At 57.1% G+C, this 26,038-nt stretch overlaps 6 protein-coding genes across 6 annotated transcripts; 3 read left to right on the forward strand and 3 right to left on the reverse strand.

The window, feature by feature from the left end:
• Positions 1-7,420: 7,420 nt before the first annotated feature.
• EX895_002937 (uncharacterized protein) lies at positions 7,421-9,547 on the forward strand (the record flags this gene model as incomplete). The annotated part of the gene is made up of 1 exon (XM_029883535.1): positions 7,421-9,547. The coding sequence occupies one exon, from the start codon at positions 7,421-7,423 to the stop codon at positions 9,545-9,547; it is 2,127 nt and encodes a 708-aa protein (XP_029740212.1).
• Positions 9,548-9,940: 393 nt separating this feature from the next.
• On the reverse strand, positions 9,941-11,797 carry EX895_002938 (uncharacterized protein; the record flags this gene model as incomplete). The annotated part of the gene is made up of 1 exon (XM_029883536.1): positions 9,941-11,797. One exon carries the CDS (start codon positions 11,795-11,797, stop codon positions 9,941-9,943), a length of 1,857 nt encoding a protein of 618 aa, XP_029740213.1.
• A 3,799-nt stretch (positions 11,798-15,596) lies between these two features.
• Positions 15,597-19,247, forward strand: EX895_002939 (uncharacterized protein; the record flags this gene model as incomplete). Its single annotated transcript, XM_029883537.1, has 1 exon — positions 15,597-19,247. One exon carries the CDS (start codon positions 15,597-15,599, stop codon positions 19,245-19,247), a length of 3,651 nt encoding a protein of 1,216 aa, XP_029740214.1.
• A 139-nt stretch (positions 19,248-19,386) lies between these two features.
• Positions 19,387-20,871, reverse strand: EX895_002940 (uncharacterized protein; the record flags this gene model as incomplete). The annotated part of the gene is made up of 2 exons (XM_029883538.1): positions 19,387-20,738; positions 20,814-20,871. 2 exons carry the CDS (start codon positions 20,869-20,871, stop codon positions 19,387-19,389), a joined length of 1,410 nt encoding a protein of 469 aa, XP_029740215.1.
• Positions 20,872-22,049: 1,178 nt separating this feature from the next.
• On the forward strand, positions 22,050-24,383 carry EX895_002941 (uncharacterized protein; the record flags this gene model as incomplete). Its single annotated transcript, XM_029883539.1, has 1 exon — positions 22,050-24,383. The coding sequence occupies one exon, from the start codon at positions 22,050-22,052 to the stop codon at positions 24,381-24,383; it is 2,334 nt and encodes a 777-aa protein (XP_029740216.1).
• A 266-nt stretch (positions 24,384-24,649) lies between these two features.
• EX895_002942 (uncharacterized protein) lies at positions 24,650-25,198 on the reverse strand (the record flags this gene model as incomplete). Its single annotated transcript, XM_029883540.1, has 1 exon — positions 24,650-25,198. One exon carries the CDS (start codon positions 25,196-25,198, stop codon positions 24,650-24,652), a length of 549 nt encoding a protein of 182 aa, XP_029740217.1.
• Between the last annotated feature and the right edge of the window lie 840 nt (positions 25,199-26,038).

The raw sequence follows: 26,038 nt of genomic DNA on the forward strand, positions 1-26,038 counted from the left end.
GTCTTCTCGGTGATATTTTCCAACCGCTGAAAGGGAAGAAAAAACAAGACGAATCAGCTGAGTTCGCCATGCTTCCTGTGCTCCATGGAACGAACAAGCTTACCATGGCTGTGCAAGTTCACGCTCGGAGCGCGAGGGCCGTTTTCAGTCCTGGGTCTTTTCTTCTTCTTTTTCTTCTTCTTTCCATTTGCTGTCGTCACGATCTTCCGCTACGTCTCAAGCGGAGGCCAAGCACCGAGAGATGCCATCTGGTGCCGAAAGGGGTGCCGTATCATGTTGACGCGCAAGGCGATTCATGCACGGTGTCGTGCTGCCTGTTTGGTGCGTGGAGCTCAGCCAAGGCGGAGTTGGAGCAATAGTGCCCAGCGGGATGGTCGGCAGAGAATCAGGACCTTTGTCTTCCGCCGCAGACGACTTGTTGTCGCCGATACATGCGAAGCGTCGTCCAGCGAGACCTATGTTAACGCGGTGGCGGACGGCCAAGCACAGAGGCTCTCTGCTCGGCGGCGAAGTTTGTAGCCATGCGGTTTAGGTCAACTTCAACTTCGTGAGCTGGCTCTCCGACGACTGCGTCTCGCACGCTTGCAGGTCACCTCTGTAAGCGAGCGTCTTTTTTTCATCAATCACAGCCGAGAAGAACAAAGAGGAGTGGAGTTGACGACACGAGGGCTTGCCTGACCTCGCGATCTCGGCATATGTCGCTGCAAAGCCATACAAGCTCTTGAAAGCGTTGAAAGCGTTTGGCGCAACCAAGCGAGTAAAACTGGCGGGGGAAGGGGGAAGGGGGGAGGCAACCTTGGCTGCAATTTCCATTGGCTTCTGCATGCAACATTGCTCGCTTCGTTGGTGAGACCCGTGAGTGATCTAGAGAGAGTCCACTGGGGCGGGCGCAATTATCTCAAACGATTCGTCTCAGTTAGGAACGAAACTAAAAGAGCATGACTGGACTTTGTCACCGTCCGATGCTCCGAAACACAGACGAGCTACGCTGCAAACTGCAGCAGAGGAGCAACAACTTGCGATGTGCACGCCTTCTCTTGGTGCCACGGGAAGCCTTGTCGGAACAGCCGAAGATCGGTTGGGATTTCGATCAATCGCACCGACAGCATAGCAGCATTAGTCCGACTCAGACGATGGCATGCTGCGCATCCTTACTGAAACCCAATAACTACCCGACAAAACGTATGAGGGCCAGCGGGAGATGGCTTGGTTTTGAGAGAGATTCGGCCCTGTGTGACCGCACTACTGTAGCCCGCCTCACCACCGCTACTGAAGTTTGCAACTTTCGATTCTTCTCACTAAAAGGTCGAACCCAACAGCGGCGGAGCTTTGATGTGAGAAAGGGGGGAGCTAGCAGGCAGCCCCATTGCAAACATCAGCGCGGACTGTTAAAAAAACAATAAGCAGCCAATTGCCGAGGATCGGGTCGCCGCGAAAAGGCAGGCTTCCCCTCACCCATACTCAAAGGGGTCGTCCTCTTTTCGAGCTCCGACTGCATCAACGATGCCATGCAACAGGCACGCTTGCTTCAAGGAACAAACTAGTCTGGCTGCGATGCTTGGGCAGCGGCGTCGGCTGCTTGGTGGCCCTGCTTTCGCATCCCGCTATTCTCTTTTGGCTCTGCCCGCCTCGCCTCGCCTCGACTATCCAAAATAGTTGCCCCTTGCCTTGCGCCTCGCCCTCGCCTTTTCTCCTGTTCCCTGCCTTTGACTTTGGGCCAGGGTCGGGCTGCACAGCAATTGGCCCTAGCAGTCCTGACTTGGAAGCAGCTCGGGCTTACACCCATCTAACCGGCTGAGTTGACGATCTCGTTCAGCGCCTCCCGTCCTTTATTCGCTAGCACTTGACACTCCGAATCCGAAACTTGGGCCGTTCTTCGTTCAGCCGACTCAGCAAGTTGGCGACCCCTTTGCTAGCTGAACAATGGATCTGGACCATCCTTTCTCTCTGTTTCATAGCCGCCGTTCCGCGTTACATTGCCAATCGCTCGACTCGACTCCGATGCAGCGTCGCAGACTTGTGCTGCACACCAGCACATCGGCTGAGTGTTTTTGTTCGGGCCCGAAACTTGCTACGCATCAGGTTAGCTTCAATTCCCGGAATGCACGAATGGTCTGCGAGAGACTAAAGTCGCTGCTGCTGCTTTGGCGTGTGCTGTACCGCGAAAAAGCTTGCTTGACACCCAGCTTCGTTGTCCTTCCAACGAGCGATGATCACGGGTCTCGACCCCTCTGCCGTGCCTGTCTTCCCTTTCACCAGCTTCTGTGTTTTTCGCTGCTGCTGTTCGGACAACTAATAGCCTGTGGCTGGAATGACGGACTTCTGCGATGAATCTCCGCAATGGAGAGGTGGCCATCGGTCACCTTACGTTTGCTTGTGTCGATGCCGGCATACTCTATGCAGTTGCTTGCCCGTTCGCCAGCCACGGTACAAAGCTAGGGACAGGAGGACGAGGAGGACTGTCAGCCGGAGTTGGAGCTGGGCCAAGTTGCTTGGCAGGCTTCGAGTTTTCCTCGGGTGACCGGCATGCGTGGTTCTTGCAGCCAAGCTCGCTCTGCCCTACTGTCACAATTCAATTGTGGACCGCTATCTCTGCCCTCACTGTGTGACACTGTCTCAGAAAGCTGGCCTCCCATCTTGGATACAGTATCAGTGATATACGAACAACGAGACAACAATCCAGTGTGACTGGCGACGAGCGGAGGGAGGGACGCTCGGAAAAAGACGTTGTTGATCTAAAAATCTACGTTGAAACCAATGAGCGACCAATTCCGAGGGATCTGAGGCCCTGTTGCCCAAAGTCTGGGTGCAGTTCAGGTCCCACCTTGGCTGACCGGAGCCACATCTCGGCGAGAATTTCGATGCCGTGCGCCGCTGCTGCTGCTGCTGCTGCTGCTGCTGCTGCTGCTGCTGTAATCAATTACCGCATGCTCTTCCTAGCGCATTACCTGTCCCCCTAGTGAATATTCTTTCCACATTTTTTCGGGCTTGCCACGCAATCTCAAAGGCTAAATTTGGGCCCAAGCCGTGCCTCCCCTTTTCCCCGTAACGTGAGATGAGAGGCTAGAATAGGGTAACTACAAGCGTTTCGCTGGGTGAGCCCAGACACTTGCTCGCCCCTTCGAACAGCGCAAGCAAGCTCCAGTCTGGAGCCGTTCGACGCCTGGACTACGATTCTGTGCAGTCTTATCTCGAGTGTAGTTGCGTAGCAATTTGCCACACTGTTATTCACGGTACTGACAGAGGTATGTGGAAACGGGGTGCACACGGAGGACGAGCCAGCAGTGGGTTGCAGCCGAAGCGAAGCCTCTCGAAAATTGACTGAGGGGCATGCGCCACAACGTTTCACATCGTGGACCATGTTGTTCCTCGCTTAGGCTGGACGGGAATGCTCGTCGATGCAGCTCCGTGGTAGCACTTCGAAATTTCGGCAGCAGGCGTGCAGCCAGTCGCTGCGTTGCGGCCCAAACAAAGGCAAAAGACGCCGTCGCCGCATTTCGTTCTGGCGGCAGGCCGTGCAGAGAGGGGAGGACCGTCATTCTCTGTCTTGCGCGGCTTGCTGCGAATAAGCCGCGTTCGTTGCGATGAGACTTAGCGTCTTGTCTCGCCGAGCGTTGCCGTTGGAGCAGATTCTCACCTTGTCTCATGTGTCGCATGGAAACGGAATTCATGCCGAGGGCGAACCTTGGCCATCGAGAGTGTTCAACCAGGTCCCGCCCAGGGGAGAGCAACAACAGCAGGCGGGCGTGCGGCGATACAAGAAAAAGAGGAGAGAAGAACTTCGGTACCACAGCTCGGCTGTTGGGCAACTCACGTCCAGATTTTAGTCTAGATTTTGCAGGGACGATGGGTTTTTGCTGCTACCCTTGCTACTGCTGCTGCTGCAAGACAAAGCAAAGATCGGGGAGCCGGGCCTGACTGTCACCTGCAGTAGTTCGTCTTTCTCGGAATTCGTACGAGCTGAGTTTGGATGTAAAGCGCAAATGAGGCGACCTCTGCAAGGGGAACGAATGTGATCTTGCGGGCCTGCAAAGTGGTCAGAGACAACAAAAGCCGCGCTGAGAGTACAGTCTCGTGGCTGCAGACATCGCATCGTCCAACCGTGCATGCTTGGCCAGTAAGACTGATCGGAGCGTTTTCCTAGCTTGCAAAATTTCAGAAAGCACCAAAATCTCTTTGGCCTCGCAGCGCAGCGACGTGACCACCAAGCAACAATGGACATTTCCTTACTTGACCACTGTGAACCGAGTGGGCGTCGTGGGCGACTGGACTTCAGGATTTAATAGACGGCACCAGCACCACCCGACTTGCGTTGTTCACATTGCAACGAAAGGGAGGCAAACCATGTAGGTTGGCGTCACTGTTCAACCAGGTTTTGTGGTTGCGGCGTTGAGCTGTCGTGGGCGGCGACCCTGTTTCGCTACTGAAGAGGGACACCTGCGATACTTCATTCTGCTGAAGTCGGTTGTGCGTGGTTCACTTCTGTAAGCGAGGGGTGAGCGTAGGTTACCGTCAGAGCTTGGTCGCCTTTGTGAAGACGGGGAGCCGCACACACAATAGACGAGGACCGACCATCGCTTGTTGCTAGCAGCTTGGCCGGCGTTCCAGAGCGAGCGTTGCAGGCCGTGCCCTGACACTGACTCTGACATTGACATTGACACGTCAGAGAGCTCGGTAGTCCCCCTCCGTTGGCGAGGCACACGCTCGCACATACAGAAGCGACTCGGCATTTCGCTTTTCTTGTCATGTTGCCTTTCTTTTTAATTTATTTTAGAGAAAAAATGTTAACTTTGTCCTGCGATGGGCGGCCGATTTGTCGCCCATTGAAGCTTGACCGGCAGACCTTTTGCCATGGCGCTGCACTGTGTTGTTGGCCGCCAAGAGGCGGGCCGTTGCTGGACCTGAACACAGCGCGGCAGTCGATCAGGGACATGCACACATATACTTGATTCAATCGCTGCTTCTGCAGAGTTCCACCAGGCCTGAAAGCTAACTTTTCCTCAAGAGAGCGTTCCACAAACCGTGTGATTGGGTTGGGCTGTCACAGCGGCTACGAAGTCCAAGCCGATGAAAGTTCTCCTTAGCGTCTCGAAGCGTCGACCAGCATCTTTTCGAATCTCGTCTCGCCATGGGTTCAGAGTCACGTAGCCTAATTGCCCACAGGCGGGAAGGAAAAAAAAAAAAAAAAACTCCCCATAAAAAAGAACCCCGTTGCCGCTGGGACTCGTTGCTGAGGGTGCTTCGCAGCGAGGCTGCCACGCTACACACTACGCACCTCGCTTGGCTTGGCGAAAAGGACAATGTGATGATAGAATTACTAGCTCCGCGGCGAGTTAGGCTGGGCTCCGCCCTGTTTCTCCTCTTTTTCGGGACTCCGCTGGCCGGCCGCTGCATTCTGTCTGGCCCTTGGGATTTTCCCTCCCAGCTAGCGAGAGGAAAGAACGGATGCGCCCCTTCTGCGCGAGCAGATACAAACACGATGCATGCTGCTGCACGGCACCGCCCGCTGTGGCCGAGGTGCGCTTTGGTGTTTGAAATTTCCCTGTGTTCCGATCTCCCTTGCGCCTGTCCCCTCTGCAACCGCACTCGGCTCTCGGTCATCGACTCCCGCTGCGTTCAGGCGATGCCTCCTTCAAACGCTGGTCGTCGCATAGTAAGGTTCAGCTTTATTCATTATTCAAGGCGGCGTGTACAGCAAGCATGTTTGGCGCTCGTCGCCTTTGGACCAGCGATGATGGTGGGTACTAAGACTAAACCGGGCGAGCTAAGGAAGCCTCGAGGCAGGATAGGCTTGTTCAGCGCAGCAAAGAAGGCGGATGTTGCATGGCCGGCCACTTGCTAGAGAGGCCTTAGGCTGTGCAGATGCGGCGCGCGGCGGTGGTGCTAAACCGTTGTGGGCTTTGTTTTCTCTAGTGGGCTTTGCTGCGCTGTGCTGTATGCCTTTTTTATGCTTGATGCTGATCCAAAGCCCATCTTCTATTTTGCATGTGTGTTCGAGGCGAGCTGGAATTCCACCTTGCGTTTGGGGTTTGCTCTCGGTTCGAAATGCTCTGCATAAGGGTGGAAGTGGCGAGCAAGCAAAAGCATGCGGCTTGGGCTATCTCTGACCGGAGCTGAACTCCACGCGGGAAAGCGTCTTGAGCAATCGGTGAACACTGCCGGCTTGTTGGGTTGGGGCGACTTCTCACTTCCCTGCCCTTACTTGCTGTTCTCGACCCCTTTCGCCCTCCACAAGCCGCTAGACCCAGATTCTTCTACCAGAGAAGCGACATTTTTAACTTTGCTGTTACGGGACCGTAAAGGTTGTCTTGGCCTTTGAGACCTTTCACCACAGCTGAACCTCGACCCTGTCTTTTTTTCTTCTTTCTCTTTGTTCGGCACGCCGCACGCCCGCCCCTGTGTCCGTTGTGATGACAAGCGGTTCGTGTTTAGTTTTTATCCTTTTTTTATTTTTTGTATCATCCACAATTGTTCGGCTATTCCGCTCTTGTTGTTTCGCCCCCCTTTGTTGCCATATGCTCTCTACCTCCGCCCTCCACTCGGAATGGGCGGAGCTGGGTGTTGTTCTGGTTGAGATGGGACTGGATTTTGAGTTTCCGCAACACGCCTGATTGTGCGGGTGTGTGTGAGCGACAGAGAGTGGAAAGTGGGACTTTCTGGCTGTGTCCAGTCGGTTGGTGGCAGCAGCTGACGCTGTCAGGCTTCTCACGTTCCGCTTCCGCTTGCTACGTGCTTTCTGCTTACGCTCCTCGTCCCCCCATGCTCCTCGTCCTCCTCGTCTTCCTCTTCTTCTTCCAAGCAGGGACTCCGTTTGACACGAAGACTCCACCGCACCTCTCAACAATCTCCTCGTCCTCCTTGCTTCTCATCCCTTCCAGAGGCTCGCCGACATCTTGCTCTTCCTTCCATACCTTTCACACCACCTCTTCTTTCTCATCTGACATATCTTCTTTCGTCTCTTTCCCTCACATTGGCTCCTCGACGGTTACGCCTCTCGTTCCCTTCGTTTCTTCATTACGACGGCTACTTGCTACCATCTGCATCACTTTCCATATTCCACCACCGCCATCGTCAAAGCTCTCTCTTTGTACGCTCCCTACTCCTCTCGACCGTTCGCATCGAGACTCACGATCTATCCTCCGTTTCGACGACCATCGACTTCGCATCTGCGGACCATCAGCTGACTTCCATACACGACAGCTGTTCTCGTTCCGCTCGCCAGCATCATCACCTATCCCCTTAACACCGTTCACACTCGAAGCGTTTCTTTCCATCTACTCAACACCTACATGCTGGCATTCTCCTCCTCGTACTGAATTTAGCGTTCGTGCGTTTTAGCATACCTCCTGACTTCAGGCTCTTCGGCACTGGCTCTGGCAGCGATCCGATCTCTTAGTCTTCCTCGACCACCTCTGTCATCATGGTCTACATCGCCCAACCACAGTCGGCTCTGCCCCTTGCCGAAGGCTTCCACAAGGATCTTTCCTGCGACGCTCGTGGCTACCTCGGCAAGGAAAACTGGCCACGATCCCAAAAGCAGTCCACTTCTTACAAGCAGACAGACTCCGCGGCTCCTCTCGCTGCAATCCCCTTCCCAACAACAGCACAAGCAGCAACCGACTCGGATGCCGAAGTGGAAGCCGCGACGACCACAGCTCCTATTGCCGCGTCCGCTCAGGATGATGCCGACCTCAAGTCGTCCACCTCGGTTAGCGACTGGTGCGCTCAGATGGTCTGCTACATCTGGTTCAGCGGCATCGACAGCCACGAAGCCAGCTACCCGCTCTCCTGCGCCTCTAGCCCTTCCTCCCACCCCGGCCGTCTCTCCGTCACCAGCTCGCCTACCGCCTCCACCTCCTCCGCACACCAGCGTCACTCAAAGAAGCTGAGCCTTGGCAGTCTTTCCGAAGCCGTCTCGTTCTCGGTGCGTGACCTCCACAATGCCGTCGAGGCTCACGCCCGCTCCGCTGTCGACTCGCCGCGCTCCCGGCCCAGCGCATCCGAACGATCCAACGACCCGCGTCTACTCCGCCTCTTCCCCCGACGCCGCTTCACCGACTTTGTCCGCAACATGCTCAACACCACACAGGTCTCTAAATCGGTCATCATCCTGGCTCTCCTCTACATCCACAGGCTCAAGTCCAAGAACCCGGGTCTCCGTGGTCAGGATGGCAGCGAGTTCCGCCTCTTTGTCACCGCCCTCATGCTCGCCAACAAGTTCCTCGACGACCACACCTACACCAACAAGACATGGTCCGAGCTGTCTGGCCTCAAGCTCAAGGACATCACCAAGATGGAGATCGAGTTCTGGCTTGGTCTCTCTTCCAACATTCACGCTTCCGACGTCGACTTTCGCAGCTGGATTGGCACGCTCGAGATTCTCGCAGAGCGTCGTCAGCTCGCTCTCAGCGCACACGAAGCCGAAAAGATCCGCCAAGCTGCTCTCCACCACCAGCACAACTTGGTTCAGCAGCATCACCCTTCCACAAGGCAACCCACTCTGCTTTCTCCCCACTCAGCACCTGGCCTCGCCTCGATCTACGACACTCCCCGCCGCATCGCACACAACTCTCGTGTTAGTCAGTCGCGATCGTGGTCGCCAGAGCACCTTGCCGTCGACTCCCGTCCTCGTTCGTCGTCAGCTACCAGCCACTTGAGCCACGTCTATGCTTCCGCTCCCGCTCCCGCTCCCGCCGCCGCCACAACTATCGCCGCACCTGTGCCCAGATTCGACCTCGATGCTAGCGTCCAGGCCATGATGAACAACGCAGGCTACCCCACGCCGGCCACTTCGTCTGCTGACGCAAGGTTGTCCGCCATGGTGCCTACCCTTGCAGCGCAGCCCGACGTCTGCATCGGCAGCAAGAGGAGCTATGCGCAGCACGATCAGACGAGTCCACTCAGCGAGACCCACTGCTACCGTTCCACTCCGTCGCCAAGCCGCAGTGTCAAGCGTCGCCAGGTGACCGACGACCGAGCTTTGCAGGCCTTCACCTCGGGCCCGCGCAACTACGGCTTGAGCCCTCCGTTTGCCCAGCCTTGCCCACGAAGTGTGTTTGAGCCTCTGGTCTCGACACCCAACACGTTGCTTGCTCCCTACGCCTTCCAGCAGCACTCGGCGGGCGCAGGCGGCATGATGCCCAAACAGCACGCTCTTGCCTACTGGCAGTTGGCAGCGGGGTATGACCGAGGCATCTTGGGCGTTCACATGCCTTACGCACCCATCGCGTCTCAGCAGACCGACTACTTCCACTGGCAGCCAACGCAACAAAGTGTCAATGGCGAGCACGAGCCTCTGGACAATGTCATGATCCGCAAGCCTCTCTCCTCAACCACACCCTATCCCACGCCTCCCATCGACGCCTTTACGCCGTTGCATCACCAGGCCCAGCAGCACCACCATCACGCTGCTTACAGCGGTTACCCTTCGACAAAGCAGGGCCTGATGCACGCCACCGGCTGTGCCCAGTATACCGGGCAGACCCCGCACGCGCCTTTCAACAACGCAGAAGCACACTACGTCGACCCGCTCTTCATCCGCTACTAATACTTCACCACACCTTGTCGTTGGTTCGCTCGCTCGCTCGCTCGCACACATCCCAAGTCTCGATTGGTTCTACTAGCAACATCAAACATAGTCTTCTCGTCTCTCTCAATCCATCTGTACTTTTACGCAAAGCATCCCCATTCCACAGGTCTTCCACGTTTCACCTTTAGGGTTTCTCTTTTTTAAGGGGGCGGTCCCTCCTCGGAGGAGGGGTCTGTTGTAGTTTTGTTCTCGCAACTTGCAAGCACTGTTTCGATTCTCGCATTCTGTTCAGTGTGTTTTGTGATGTGGGCTTGGGGCTGAGAAAATGCGATTGTAATTGCGGATTGCGGGGGATACAGTGGAGGAACTTCAGTGGAGGAATGTGGGTGCGAAACGTGGTTTGCGGGTGGGCTAGAGCAGACCAGCGTTGGACACAGCCAGGCGGGTATCGTTAACGTTGTACTTGGCCACCACGCGCTCGGTCGAGACGTAGATGTGCTCGGCATCCGGGTCCCAGCAGAGACCGCTGATGTTGACCGAGTGCGAGTGCGAGTGCGAGTGCGCGAGCACGTGTGTCGTCTCGGAGCGCGCCGAAGAAGGCGACTGGGCCAACGCGGCGGTAAGCAGATCCTGGCGTCTAGCGATCGAAGCGGTGGGCGTGGTCGAGGTAGGGTTGGTGCGCCAGTCGGGCACATACGTCGACCTCGCCGAATTATCGCTGCTTTCCGACACACGGTCGACGAGGTTGATAGCCCGATTCCACTCGCGCATGAACGTAGCGTGGATCATGCTGCGGCGCTCTCGATCGCGCGCAATAGCTTCTTCGCCCCCCGTGACCAGGCGGAAGCGTTCGTCGGCAGCGAGCCGTCTCTCGAGCCAGCCCTCGCTTCCTATCACGCTGCTGGCACTGGCACTGACGCTGCCACTGCTCGTATCGGCGGCGGCACTGCGCTCTATCGCGGTTGGAGCGACGGGAGCCGGGATGCTCTGCGTCTCTTGAAATGTAACAGTATCGGTGACGTTCCAAAAGTTGCGATGTTCGGTGAACGCCAGGAAGCGGCCGCATGGTGAGAACTTGGCGACGCGGGCTGCTCCACTGCCTGCACTAGCCTGACTCGTGCTTACCGCCGCCAACCGCCGGCTGCTTCGTACATCCCATACCGAAACGACGCCATCTTGACTTGCGACCGCAAATTTGGAGCCGTCCGGAGACCAGGTGGTGGAAAAACACGCATCGCTGGAGGCAGTGTAGGTGGCCAGCTTGACGTGCTCGCCAGAGCGAGAGACGGTATGGATGAACACCTCGGGCGTATCCCCCACAGATATGAGGGTACGCTGGTCGGGCGACAAAGAGGAGTGATTGATGGCTGTAGAGAAATGTAACGTGGTGTTGCGAGAGAGACCTGGCAGACCGGACTCGATACGACCTCCTGCTCCTGGGGTGGATTTGGGTGGACGAAGCTTGTAGAGCTTGATAGACTGGTCGTTGTTGGAGACCATCACTTTGATTGGGGCCACGATCTGCTCTGGAACAGTAGGATTGCTGCTGGTGGCTGCAGGTGCTGGTGGTGAGCGACGCCATCTCGAGCTGCGGTGGACCGAACTTGGATCAAAGCCATAGGCAGCAGCGAGCTCGTCAAAGACACTCTGGGAGAGTTCCGCTTCCATTTCGTGGTCGCCAAAGAGCAAGCCGGGTCTGGCGACATTGGAGGAAGAGGCAAAGGACGAAGGCTCGTCTCTGGCCCAAGGGGAGTAAGACTGCTCGGGGCAGGTATCTACGAGATCCGGCTTGGAAGGGGATGTGGAAGCAGAGGCAGCGGCGTGTGAGGACGAGTAGCGGGAAGTGCTAGAAGGATGATTGAGATCGTGCTGGATGGTGATGGCATTGTTGATGGAGCCTCCAGTGGGCGTGCGTAAAAGCCAAGGCGCGGGTGGCCTGTCTGCAAAGGAAGAGTCGAGATGCGAGCTGGTGGCGGAAGATGAGGGAGAGTGAAGTGGACGTAAGGCCAGCTCGCCGTGCTGACCACCTGCAGCGAGAAGGCCGCAACCAGTAGTGAGGCAGTTGGGTTGGAAATCGAGTGTGCAGTAGGTAGATGGCGCCTTGAGCGTTGTGAAATCGGCCTGCTCCACCTGCAGACGGCTCACAAAGAGGACCTTGTCTTTGATGCCGGTGTGCTGGAGGAGATCGCGGAGCTGGAGGTGATGAATGTTGACACGAGCAGGGATGATGTCTGGGTCGACGTCGATGTGGTCGACTGATAGAGTCATTTTGGGTAGAAAGAAAGCGCTCCAGCCACTGAGAGGGTGACTACGACAGGAGATCAACGAGTGACTTCATCGGGAGGTGTACGAAAAGAGCGACAACAATGACGGCCGTGGTGAGAGAAGATTGTGTGTTGAGAGAGAGGGAGAAAAAGAGAGAATGAGAGAGACAAGGCGGCTCAAAGTGTCGGATGTCGAGACAAGCGTGGGATGTGACCGTTGCGGGGCACAGAGAGAGAGCAGAAGAGCGTGATGAGTGGAGAGATAGAAACAGAGAGAGCGGTCCCAGAAGCGTTTGAGCACAGTGATGCATGATGCACCTGCAGAGTCCCAGACCCTTTTTCTCCATCAGTCACGGCACTTTAGCAGAGGTTCGCGCTGGCTCTCCACATTGGAAATTCGATTAGCCGTCCGTCGGTTCAAGAAGGCAGGACAGATGACTGCGTTTTTGTTTTCGGTACTTGTCAGCTACCTTGCTCTAACACGTATTCCATAACATCAAGTGTGCATCGTCTGCGGTGTGATGGTGGGTTGTGCTGGCTGCCGAATTCTCCTGCGAACAGCTGATCCTTTCAGGCCGTGTGCTTCAACAGCATGAGTAATACTCGCTGGACGAGAGTAAAAGAACTCGCCGAGGGGACCTTGATGCCATGCAGTACTTTTATTTTCAAGAGGGGCGTGTCTGACGGCCGAGCGATGTCAGATGCGTTGGTCCCTTTTTTGCTGCATTTTTCAACAAGCGCTTCGCCCTATCTCAAATGCGATTTTGTCTACACGACATCCGAGGTACAAACACGAGAAGAAAAATGTCCATCACCGCCAAATTGCATATCGACTTCTGCACTACCGAGCACGCCCGTCATCCAGCCTTTGTCGTATTTGCTGCCGACTTTGTCGTCGCAACGCAACATAGCATATGGCACCAACTTGGTCGTCTCTCAAGCGTTCAATCTCAACGACGTTCGCGTTCTGCCTTGAGATGAGCTGAATCACGCTCATAGACTTGAATTAAAAAAACCTAGCAGAATTGTCAACGAAAGCGAAACGAGGGGGTCCCGATTTTTTTGACCGCCCAGCTCATTTTGTTGGTTCGATCACGACGAGTGCACTCTTTCCTCCATCAAGACCCCACAGAGTCTTGCGATGTGTGCTCGTATGGCGCTAGTTCATCCGACCATCATCGGAACAACGGAAGTCTGCTCATGCATGGGGTATCGACTTATCGCGGCTCTTACTGCGATTCGGTAGTCGAACAAGTCTCTGACTGCATCCGGCCCCCCTTTGTCATACCAGCTCGACCAGAAGTCGGAACGAACGTTTGCATACCGACTGAGCTCTTCTGAGAGCAGCTTGAGAATGCTCATGAGCCTTCCAGGGGGAAGCAGACTGGGCGTAAATGCCGACTTACTGATATCAATCGATCAACCTGCTGATGGCCCGCGTGGTTGCCACTCGAAGATGGCAAACGTCCTTGTCTGCTCGGAGTCAAGCGTTGAGCTCTTTCTGCATCTTTCCAGTTGCCTTGACGACGGCCTTGAGCCTGATGAGCTGAGCCGTTGTGGTGTAGCTATCGTCTGGTAAACTTTCTTTGCGCTACGTGACTTACCAAGTCGTTCGCTTAATGCCGGGTTGTTGCTGGACGATCACCTGAAATGTGCTGGCGCGCCATTCCGAACAGAGCAAGATCAGGTAGTGATGACCTGCTCAAGGCAAAAGCACAGAGAGTAATACGAGCATGCTTCTGGACTGAGCGCTTTTGCTTTGTGCCAATCAACATCGACTTGCTACCAGCTACGTGTGTCAAAATTAACGCCGCCGTTCGGCCAGGGTCGGTGCCTTTCTGGCTCTTGTGCGTCCTGATTCTGTCAAAGTCAAACAAATAATTTGTCTCGGTCTGTCTCTTCCAACATGGCACATCTCGAGACTGCATGGCTTTCCGATTGCTTTTGCCCACTCTGCCACTGCCAACAATACTCACTCCATTCTGCGCTATTCCCTCTTGCTCACCTGGTTTGACTCTCTCTCCCTCTCCCTCTCTTTCTTGACCCCTTTGCTCTGCTCTGCTCTGCTACTTCCAGTGGCTAAGCCAACTTTATCTCCATCCCTCTCCCAACCACCTCTACTCCTCTGGGTCCGGTTGATACTCGTCCATCTTCAGCCCTTCTTCCACATCATTCTTCTCCACCCACCCCTCATCCGTTCTCGGCGCTTCGTACTGAATCGTTTGTTTCAAGCTCGTCAACCAGGTACGTTCTGACTTTCTTGTTTGCCCTCTTGCTTCCCCCCGTCCCCGCCCTGTGCTCGTCCCTGTGTTCCTTTTGCCGTTCCCTGTCATCCGGCTTGATGACGCTGCCTCCGGCTCAACCTCGTCTAGACATGCTCTTCCTGCCCCGCTGTTCATTCAGCTGCCTCGCGAGCTGCTCCCCCGCCCTGTTCACCGAGCTCCCTTCCGTTCGCCGTCATCTCAGTCGCGCTTGTGCGTATGGCATTGTTCCTCCCGAGACTGAGCTTGGCTGTCCTCGTTCGAGCCGCCCTTGCCTCTTCAGCACAACTCGAACGCTGTACCTGCGGATGCTCACCCAGGATCAGTGGGACACGGTGAAGAGCCCTGCAGCTTTGACCGAGGCCATTCCTTTGTGTCTATTTCGTTGCGCCTGGTAGCCGATAAAAGCGTCCGCTCAGCTCAGCCGCATCTACGCTCTTCACTATTGTGCCGCACTGGATTGGCTCCGCCTCATCCTCTCTTCCCATTCCCTTTGTCTGTTACTGCTCCCCACACATCCTGTAGATCGCATCTCTCTACCTCCGCCGCTGTTCCTACTGCCGCTGCTGCTCCGCTCTACACACCAAACATTATTGCTGCGCAGTTCCGCCACACCAGTTCTCATATTGGGTCAGATCCTCCCCTTCCCCTCAGACCCTCTCAAAACCCCGGTTCATTGCGCACATGGTCTCATGCTGCTTCGGCGCATATCGGCTACGGATTGACTTGTGTGCTGTGTCTGCTTCCTAATCGTAGTCACAGAGAGAGAGAGCTGACATATTTCCCCTCTGACTCTCTATGCCTTGTTCCGCTCTTGGTGGTTGGTATTATTTTTTTTCCCACCTTTAATCTTTTGCATGATTGGAAACGGCCCTTCTGCGCCTCACGTCGAACCGGTCATCATCCTCGCTGCTTTCGCGCTCTTTGCTCCATCTCTTCTCATCCCTCCCTCCCCTTTTTCCTCGCCTCTCCTCACCTGCTCTTACTTCTCATCGGTCATTGGTGTCGTCGTCGGCGTCGGTCACCACTTGCCCTACATGCGTCTCCCTCCTGCGATTCCTGTTTCCTTGCCAACTCCATTTCAGCAGTGATCTGGATTCTTCCTGGCACAGTGCAGCGCTGCTCACTAGGATTTTTTTCCCGCCCGGTTCGTCCGCCTGCACCACCTGCCACCCTTTCCAGCTCCTCGCCTCTTCACTCTCATATCTTTCCTGGATCGCAGTTGGCTAGATCCGCTGGGTTGATCTCGAGGAGCACAAGGGGCGGCCATCATCAACACTCCCTTGGATTAGCTGGCGGTCATCCTTTTTCCTGTTGCCTCCTTTTCTTACTCGGCTGCTGAGGCTAGGCTCGCTTTGCTCATCCATTCTATCCCCTGCGGCTGATCTGCTCGCTCCTGACACATTAGCTGGCTCTTCTTTCCTAGAAGCAGGCTCGGGTGGGGCTGTCGGCACGAGCATTTAGCAGCCCCTTCCTGGTAAGGTGATATAGGCGACTACTTTCCCACAGCTCATTCGCAGCAAGCCTTCGACTGTCACGATCATGGCCTCTTCCTCCTTGGCTGCTACTGGCTTGACCGCCTCCAAATCCGGTCTCCAGCAGCAACAGCAGCAGCAGGCACTTCTAGATGCTTCGGTCCCTTCCACGTCCACCGCCAAGTCGGCAGCGCCTGTCACTCGCGTTGCCATCAGGGATGGAAAGATGGTCGGCATCAACGACCATATCTATCTCTCTCCTGCGTGGGCACCTGGCGCTGGCGAGCCCTACATGATAGCAAGGGTCATGGAGTTTGTCACCGCCGCCTCGTCTCGAAGTGGTGCAGCCGCCCTGGCAAGCTCCTCCGGCACCTTGCAGGTACGAGCCAATGTCTTTTTGCGCATGCGTGACATCAGCCTTCGCAGTACCAATGACCCTCGCCTGCTCGTTGCCACCATGCACTCTGACGTCTTCAGCCTAGAAAACGTGCGTGGCATCTGCGAAGTCCGTCATCGAGACTTGATAGGTAACGGCACAGCTCCCGACGTAACCCAGTGGAAGAAGAAAGAGGATCACTTCTACTACCATCAGCTCTACGACCGCTACATTCACCGCTTCTACGACGTCATCCCGACGGAAAAGGTGCAGAACGCACCGCCCGAGGTGCTCACCACGCTCCGTACACGCTATTCCTTTGTCGTCGCCGAGGCCGGCATGATCAACGACCTAACCGACGCTCTCCGAGGGTGCGCCGTCTGCCATCGATGGGCTTCCGGACCCGAATCGGTTCGCTGCGACACGTGCAAGAAGTTCTTCCACATGAAGTGCCTCAACCCACCGCTTCTTTCCAAGCCCGCCAAAGGATACAGCTGGACCTGCGCTCCCTGTTCCCGAAGACACGAGCAGGACGTCGAGCTCACCCTGCAGACCGGAGGTCAGCTCATGTCGGCCTCTCCCAGCACCAACGGTTCTGGCTCCAGCACTTCCAATCCTCAAGCCCGTCATCAAATCACCATCGCTGCCAACAACAGAGGTCGGGGTGCCCCGCGTGGCAGAGGACGACAATCCCTTCCTCGGAGAGGCACCACAGGCAGAGGCGACGAGATCGCTTCAGCCAGCCACACACCCGACGGCAGCCCTGCGCCAGAAAAGACGAGCGACGACCTCCGCGGCACGCGCTGCTTCAACCGCTGGCCATATCGATACTTTGGACAACACACCAATGCCATGGACGTGCTTGATCCACACGACTCGGTCTATCCCATTGCTACCACCCGACTCGGTCCCAAGTACCAGGCCTCTCTTCCGACGTGGGAAGAGCAGAAGGAAGCAGGTCTTGGGGTCCACTGCCGCACCAAGGAGAAAGCCAAGGAGGATGAAACTGCAGCTGCGACAGGCGACGATGCCGCAGCTGGCTCCACGGCAGCAAGCACAAGCCACTCAGGAGCTGCAACAAGCAACTCTCACAAGAAAAAGGGTCGGCCTTTCAAGCGCAAGCGGGACGCCGTCGAAAGATCCGATACTCCAACGACAGGCAGCAGCACACCAGCAGCTGCGCCCATACCGCTACCCTCTGATCCTCCCGAGTTTGAGCGAGGTGGCGATGAAAGCGTCGAACCCATCTTCCTGCCTTCGGTCTCAAAAACCGAGCAGGTGCTCAAAGCATACTTGCAAGCTGTGCAAGCGCATTTCAAGACGGTACCGCCTTACCACGTTGATCTGCTCAATCGCTCGCTGGCAACCTTTACCGAAAAGGAGGGAGACCCTGTGCAGGCGCTCATGTCCATGTCCGCAAGCACCAACAAGCAGCTCCGGATTGACCACTGGACCTCCAAGGAAGCCAAGCAGTTCGAGTCGGGTATTGCGCAGGTCAACTCGGATATGAAGCAGTTGAAAAAGTTCATCCCCACCAAAAAGGTATCGGACATCGTGCGGTACTTTGTTATTTGGAAGATGGCGCGGATCAAGGCGGATCTCGAGGCGTCGCGACCGCAGCCGCTGCCGCAGCCGCAGCAAGTCAAACCAACGTCGACCAGCTCGAAGAGGGACAAGGCGAATGGAGCTGCTCGAACTGCGTCCACCGTTACTACTTCTGCAGCTCCCAAGCCGACCACTTCGCGCGCGGTCTCGCCCTCGCTCTCGGTGTATGGAGATGATGCTCCCTCAGGCCCGTCGACAACGTGCGCCATGTGCTCGACGACTTCGAGCAGGATTTGGTACAAGGGTCCCGCTTCACTGGCCAACCGGGTACTGTGCGTCAGTTGTGGTATCCACTGGCGCAAGTATGCTGCTGAAACGTTCAACCCTGACCTTGTGTCTGTCAACACACGCAATAAGTCTGCTGCTGCTGCTGCCGCCTCGGGTGCGTCTGAGGACGGTCTCGGTGTTGCACCGCCCTCCAAGCTGGCACGTATGTCGCGCGACGGCAAAGGATCTACGCCAGCCACGAGCCCAGCACCTGTGGCTCCTCCACCGGTGCCCAAACCCGAGCCGCTCAAGTGCGTCATGTGCAAGCGCATCGAGCCCAAGAAGAAGCTCGCGCAGTGCCGGCAGTGTTCGCTCAGCGTGCATCAGGGCTGTTACGGTTTGACGGACCAGGAGATCGAGATGGATGCGTGGCTGTGCGATCCGTGCAACAACGAAAAGGCGCAAGAGGCGGCTCTGCTACCGAGATGCATTCTGTGCTCGCCCACAGCTCAGCAGGATGCCGCGGCGAATTCGGCCAAGCACGCTGCGGCGGCTGCAGGTGGGGGAGAAGGCAAAGCGAGAGGACGTCCGAAGGCGTCTGCTGTTGCTGCGGCGGCTGCAGCTGCGGCCGAGGAAGGGATCAAGAAAGAAGCAGGCGCCGGTGGTGCTGTGGCGTCTCACGTCGTCAAAGCACCCCTGGGAGCGTTGGATGCGTTCAAGCCGACCGAGTGCAACAATTGGGCGCACGTGCTGTGCTCGGTGTTCATGCCCGAAGTGGTGTTCTCGGACACGACGCGGCTGAAGACGGTCGAGTCGTGTGGCAATCTGCCGACATGGAGGTACGAAGCCCTGTGCTGTATCTGCACCGTCCCGCGCGGAGCCTGCGTGACATGTTCGGAGGCGAGCTGTCGCAAAACGTTCCACGTTAGCTGCGCGCACAACCAGCAGCCCGGCTTCACGCTGGCATTCGAAATCATCCCCGTCAAGAGCACGCGGCGCGAGATCATCTCGACGCTCACATTCAAAGGCGAAACCGGCCATATGGTGCCGCAGATCTGGTGCCGCGAGCACAAGGAGGTGGCCAAGTCCAAAAAGCTGTATGACCTGGCCGAGGTCGACCCCAAGACAGGTCTGACGAGTCTGCAGATGTTCGTACGCGCGAACAAGCACCTCAGCTTGGCGGCTAACGGCACGCTGGTGGGAGGAGATACAAGCTATGCCCTGCTCAGGAGGGCCAAACGGTACGACTCGTTAATGGCCGATGTCACGCTATTGGGGAACAAGAGTCTGACCGGATCCGTAACACCTGATGCCACCGTTGCTGCTGCTGCTGCTGCGAAGGCGGGGGTCAGCAAGGTGAAATGCTGCGCTGGTTGCAATACGCGATTCTCGCCGTTCTGGTGGTCCCTCCCGGACGAGGCGCGGGTCAAGGCTGAAGCGGGGACAGACACGGCGCCCGTCAAAGGGACAACCTCGCTGTGCTGCAACTTTTGCAAGGAGTCGAGATTCAAACATCTGTTCGTCGAGTAGATTGGGAGGACTCGATGGTGACGCATCAGCCAAAAAAAACGAGATGGTATACACTACGCGCATGCATTACAAGAAAATCATCTGTGACAAGACAACATGTTTCATGTTGACAGTGTGAGAAAGCGAGAAGTTGAGCGGACTACTGAGCGGCTGCTGCAGCGGGTGGCGAGGTGGCGGTGGCGGGGGCGGGGGTGGAGGTGGTACTAGCCGGCGGCTGGGGAAGCGCGACGTTCGAGCCGGCTTTCGCTGTGTCATCTCCTGCCGACGACGGAGGCTGGGACTGCGCAGTATCAGCACTGTTCCCCTCCGCCTCACCTCCTGCCCCCGCCCCGCTATCCACCGCGGCCGCGGCGGCCGCCGCAGCGACCGCGCTCAAACTGTCCAGACTCTGCCCACCACCGTTGTCCGTATTCGCACCCACACCCGTACCCGCACCGCCCGTCCCCTGCACGCCTGCCAACACCGCCTCCTCCTCCTCGGTGGTCACCAAGGGAATCGCGGGCAGACTGGCGAGCAGCTCTTCCTTCATCGCCGGAGCGGGCGCCTGCCCCTCGGCGGACGTGCCACTCAACGCGGCCAGCGCCACACGCAACGTATGGTTGTCCTGCCTCAACCCGTCCACCGTCTGCAGGGACTCGGCGTACCTGCGCTTGCACTCGGTCGCAACGCGGATCGCCACCTCCAGACGCGCAGCTTTGGACTCGAGAACTTTGACGTACTTGTCGCGACGCTCGCGAAAGGCACGTTGCGCCGCGCGGTTCTGGGCGGCGCGTTTGGACGTCGAGAGCTGGCGTGTTGGTTTGAAGCTCGCTCCCGTTCCGGCGGCGGTGTTGGAGGGAGAGGAGTCGTCCTGGGCGGTGGGCGGGGAGCCGGACGCGGACGCAGTAGCGGTGGATTGCAGATTCGCTTGCGCTTGCGCCAGATGCTGCTGATACGCCTTCTGGATCTCTGCCGGGATGTCACCCTGCCCCCACGACTCCGGGAACGGCATGTCGTTCTCTTCCGCTCCTTCCTCGGCAGATGCAGCCGCAGCCACCGCCACCGCCGCCGCTGCAGCAGCAGCCACATCGTCCTCCTCAGTCCTAGCCGCTTTGGACACCCTCCGATCCCGAGCTCCGGAACCTGCTTGCTGCAGCGACGTCCGTCTCTTGCTACCGCGCTTCTCGGCCCCGCCGCCAGCGGTTGCGTCTTCAGCATTGCTGACGGGCAACGCGTCGTGGTGCACGTCTGGATTCTCGACGTGTGCGTGATGCTGGTGCTCCTCCTGCTGCTGATCGTACTGCTGCTGCGAGGCCGCCTGGGCTAGCTGCATGACGGCTTCCATTGCCTGGGTGTGGCTTGCGTCGTGCACGGCCGCAGCGGTGCTGGTGGTGTCTGCAGACCCATTTTGGGCGGCATCATGCTGCTGCTGCTGAGCAGAAGCTTCGGAGGGTTGTGAAGGTTCGTTGGCGCTAACAGCCGGGTCAAGGTTGCTGTGGGTATACTCGGAGGCTGGAATATTTTACAAAGGGCTCGAAAAGTCAGTGGCTTAGTCATGCGCTGTCAGAGTGAGAGGTGGAGACTTACAGTTAAAGTCATCAGCGGCTTCTTGGGTGTGCTGCTGAGCAGCGCTTTTGGTCTCCATATCGAAGGCTATTCGTCGGATTACGGCTTGGTGAGCGGTGCTTGTGAGAGAACTTTCGAGTCTTGCGTCCGGGTGACGGCTGCGAAAGTGGAGTTGGTTGGCCGAAATAGAATCGCGCTACCGAGACGCGTTTGTCGATGATGTCCAAAGTGATCTTGGCGCGGGTGAATCCGTCGCCAGTGATCGCAGGCGCTTCGAGCAGGGGATTGAGATGGAACGAGGCCGCTCTCAACGCTGGTGCTGACAACGAAAGTGGTCACGAGGAAGGGGACAAGGATTAAGTGAGGATGATGGTGGTGGTGAGGAAGGGGTAAGAAAGGCTGCTGAGTCAGGCTCATCAAACGCATCTGGCGATGAGTGCGATTTCTTTTTTTCCCTTTCTCGATTGTGAAGCCTCGATTCGGTGACCGGATCGGGCCAAGCTGCTTCTGCCTCGCTAATAAATATTAATAATGCTCTGCGCGGTGACCTGTGTAAGCAGCACTTTCTTATTTCCAGTAATCTGCCCCCGCACCGCCCTGCATTTGCGACTAATTATTGGCGACTCAGCGCCTGCTGCCGCTGCCGTTCCTGCTGTGAACAGGAGCGGAGCGAGTCGAATAAAGCTGAATTGGGCCGGTCCAACGGGACTCTGGAGCTCTTCCCCTTTTTGAGTGTTCTCGAGCCTCTCCCTCTCTCTCACCTTTTGGCCTTTGTTATCGCAGCCCTCTCGTCATTTCGACATCTCAGACGGTAGCGCAATCGCCATCTCGAGTCCGTTCACCACCGCCATCATCACCCACCTATACGCTTCTCCTTGAGCGTCCGACGTCGTTCCGACTGGTATTGGAGCCTATCAAACTCGGCCACTTTACGATTGCCGAAACCTTCATTTCTCTTGGTTCCGAATCGACCCTTCCATCGTCCCTGACCCTTTAGCGAGTCGGCCGCACTTTTCAATCGAGTGCTGCTCTTCGTGATTGACCTACTCGCTGGTCCCGTCATTCTAAATCACCTCTTTGGTGGCCACCTCCCTAGCCCTCTGACTGTCGCCGCTGCGAGCTCCTTTGGCGCCTTTTCTGGCGTACGGCGTTCCCACCCTCTCTCAGAGGAATGGCGGTGCCGCCGCCTTGTCTCCTGGCCTAGCTTAACCCAATCAGCTTATTCGCATCCACGCCCCCTCTCAACGTCGGCTCAATATGCAGAACGCTCGCAGCGATGACTCGGCCTCTTCAGGATCGAGGCACCCGTCTTCATTGTCCTCACCATCTTCACCAATAGACCCATCCACCAAATCTCGTTTCTCCTCGTCTTCTAGATCCAGATCCCAACCAGATCCAGCCGCTTTTCGCCAGTCTGTTCTCGACATGGATGCACTTCTCACCTTCACCGACGACGATCGCCACTCGGACGCCAACGACATCTTTGATCCCGTCCTCCCTGCCACAAAACCACGTTTCAAGCGTCCTTTTGGTATGTCCGGCGAGCGCATGTTCAACCAGCAGCTCAAATCCATCGGACACGCTCAGGATCCCAGTCCGACCGTCAAACCCTTCGACATTATCCACATCCCGGATGAGCCCGTCTATCAACGTCCACCCACTGCAGACGACACTCTAGCGCTGCTCCTCCCCCTCCTGATTCTCCTCTCCACCTTACTCTTCTTGCTGCTTCTCTTCATTATCCTTGTCATCGTCGTCAGGCGCAAGGCACGCATCTCGCTCGGCGACTCGGATGGCCCGCTCGATGTCGGTCGCGAAGAGGAGCTCGAGGGGACAGGCGGTCTGGATGGCATTGAGCAGCGCTGGCTTGAAACCGTCGAGGAGCCCATCCAGCGCGGCTACCGTCGAGCCAAGGACTGGATCCTCGCCTATCCACCGGGTACCCAGTCGACCGATATCACGCTCAGCCAGTTCCTCAGCATCCAAGAAAAGGGCGTCAGTGCGTGGTCCTTTGACCCGGACTACGAAAGCAACCCTTCCGTCTTTGTCGAGGCGCGTACCGAGATCACCTTTATTGCCGATGGTGAGGGCATGGCGCCGCAGGAAGGCGGTGGTGTCTGCGTCCAGAGCAACTTGCCCTTGCCCAAGATCAACGAGGTCTACTACTGGGAGGTCAAGATGTTCAACAAGCCCGACTCGACCAATGTGGCTGTTGGTCTCACCACAAAGCCATATCCTCAGTTCCGTCTGCCTGGATGGTCCAAGTACTCGATTGGCTATTTCTCCAGTGATGGCTTCAAATGCCACAACTACCCCTTTGCAGCACAGTCGTACGGTCCCGCCTACGGTCAAGGCGATGTGATTGGAATCGGCTACCGTCCCCGAACCGGCACCGTGTTTTTCACTCGCAACGGCAAGCGTCTTGAAGACGCTTTTATCGGCCTCAACCGTTACAATCTGTTCCCTACGGTTGGTGCAGATGGCGCTTGCGAGGTTCACGTCAACTTGGGGCAGGCCGGCTTCGTTTTCATCGAGGCCAACGTCAAGAAATGGGGATTGGCGCCTATGGTGGGGACGCTCGCACCACCGCCCGCTTATGGTCAGGAGCGCGGCACGATTTTGATGGAGAGTGGTCAGGGCAGCTCGGCTGATGCGAACGCAGCTACTTCGTCATCTGCTGCTACTGCTGTGCTGCCTGGAAGGGAATCACCTCCGCCGCCTATCTCGCCATATGAAGAGCGCTCGCCCTCGTCTTCGCGCCATCATTCGTCCAGTCAGGCCGCCAACGTATCCTCGCCCGCACCTGCAAGGACGTCGTCGCTGCGTCCCAGCAGGCAAGCATTGGAAGCGTCGCCGCGCCCGATGAGCAGGCCCATGGAGTTGGACGACTCTTCGGACGGCAGCCCGCCCAACCCTCCTACGCCGCATCGCCTTGACATCTCGCTCCACTCGCTGTCGGACGCATCCACAAGAGCAGGTGGCAGCGGCGCTGCCGAAGACTCGTATTTCCCTGCGACGCCTCCCTCGCCCGCTGACCAGCTTCCGCCTGCGGCGGTATCGCACCATTCGCCGCCCTCGTACGCTGCGGCTGTGCAGCACGGAGCGCTCGGCGGCACCTCTGCTGCTCACCACCAAGCTCGTCGTGGGTCCGGGCGCACGCATCAGCTGGCCAATGCGGTGTTGGGCATGCTGAGCGACAGGGGGCTGCTGCAGCCGATCAATCATAACAATCCGTCGCCGCAACCGAGTCCGAGCGTCGGCGGAGGTGGGTATGGCGGTTTCGGCAGTGGGTATGGCGGCGGGTTGAGCGAGGCTGAGTATGAGAGGATGTTGAGGCAGAACACTGCGCGCAATAGTCGGGTTGCGGACGGGGGAAACGGCGGGAGTGCGGATTACAGTCTTCAGGGCTGGGCGCAATGGTTGGGTCTCAGAGCTGGAAGCAGTGGCGCTAGCAGTGGAGGAAGTAGTAGTGTTGGAAGCGCGAGTGGTCGGAGGGCAACAGCGTCGACCACGGGTTCGTCTACTTCGTCCGGCAGTCGGATCGGGAACTCTGCGACGAGTAGCAGTAGTTCGTCGGCGAGTCGTGCTTGAGTGGCTGTTCCGTCGGAAGTTTCTCGTTGCAAATGTCACCTCTTTTGTCTGTTCAGGATCCACAGGTGTGCGTGTTCAGCACAGATGTGTGCAGCATTGAGGCGGGTCGAGGCGAGTGGAGGGCGTATGCGGTGGAGACAGTGGTCTGCACAAGCAGCATGTGGATCAAAAGGGTATTGGATTGACAGCGTGTGTGTGTGTGTGTGTGTGTGTGTGTGAGACTACAAGACAAGAAGACGGTTTTGGGACCACGGGAGAGCGGGGCATCAGCTCTTGGTGGTGGATACGTTCTGGGAGAGCCAACTCAAGCCTTCGTAGAGCCCCTCTCCGCTGGTGGCGCAACTCGGGTGGACGAACCAGCTGCGGTCGCGCATCCTGTGCAGGCCGAGCTTCTCGGTGACCTCGGCGGGGCTCATGGCGCCGGGCAGGTCCTGTTTATTTGCAAAGACGAGGAGCAGGCAGTCGCGCATTTCGCGGTCGCCGATGATGCGGTGCAGTTCCTGCCTCGCCTCGTCGATGCGATCGCGATCCTGGCTGTCGACGACAAAGACTAGCCCCTGGGTGCCCGTGTAGTAGTGGCGCCAGAGCGGGCGGATCTTGTCCTGTCCGCCCACGTCCCACACGTTGAATTTCACATTCTTGTACTGCACCGTCTCGACGTTGAACCCCACAGTGGGGATGGTCGTCACCGACTGGTTGAGTTTGAGCTTGTACAGGATCGTCGTTTTGCCTGCAGCATCGAGACCAAGCATGAGGATGCGCATCTCTTTGTTGCCAAAGATCTTGCCCATCGCTCGACTCAGGCTGGAACCCATGGTGGAAATAGAAACGTGACGCGGTAGGCGACGCGGATGCGAGGAAAGCTGGTGCTGGTGAGAGGGCAGAAGGCTGATGCTATCTAGCTTTTGCGGTCAGAGCGATGCTGGAAGATGGATGTTCCCACCGCAAGCGAGAATTGGACGAACGACAATGGTAGCTCCTCTAACAGGGTATCGGCTGCAGTCTCCAGGCGGCAAAACACGCAGTCCGGCAGAGGGTGCAAGCAGCAGGGGGTATTGAGGTAGTAGATGCGATCCAAGAAATGCACGGGTTCGCGCACGATAGAGTGCCAGAAAAGGAGCGTAAGGAGGCCGCGTTGACGAGTTGTTTGCGAATTCGCTAGCGTGTACCTTTGTTTAGCTGCGATCGATCGAGAGCTGGGAGTAACAGAAGGATGGACCCGGTTCGAGCAGTGGAGGCGGTGTGCGAAGCGTGGACGGCGAAGAGCAATAAAAAGAACGGCAGGCCGAGGACGAAGACGAGGGCGAGGGCGAGTGTGAGTATGAGGAGGATGGAGGAAGGAGGAGTAGAAGATCAAAATCACCCAACAGCGACCGACGGTCTCTGTGCTGTGCTGAGTGAGTATTGTGTTCGGCGAAGCCTGCGTGTTGCGGGTGCGTGCGTGCGTGCCAAACTGACCGAAAATGACACGCGATCATTTACGAATCAGGGGAAGCACCCGCAGTGACACCCAAGCCAGCGAAGCGTACCGCTGTTCGCAGACTGAGGCAATTTTATTGATTCTTTTCGCGTCCAAACCAGCCAGCAGACACAGTGTATGTAAAGCAGCAGCAGCGCACGAGGCTGGATGGGTACAAGTATAAGCGAGTTCAACG

Source organism: Sporisorium graminicola, chromosome SGRAM_18 (assembly GCF_005498985.1).
Source record: "Sporisorium graminicola strain CBS 10092 chromosome SGRAM_18, whole genome shotgun sequence".
In the NCBI taxonomy this organism is placed as follows: Eukaryota; Fungi; Basidiomycota; class Ustilaginomycetes; order Ustilaginales; family Ustilaginaceae; genus Sporisorium; species Sporisorium graminicola.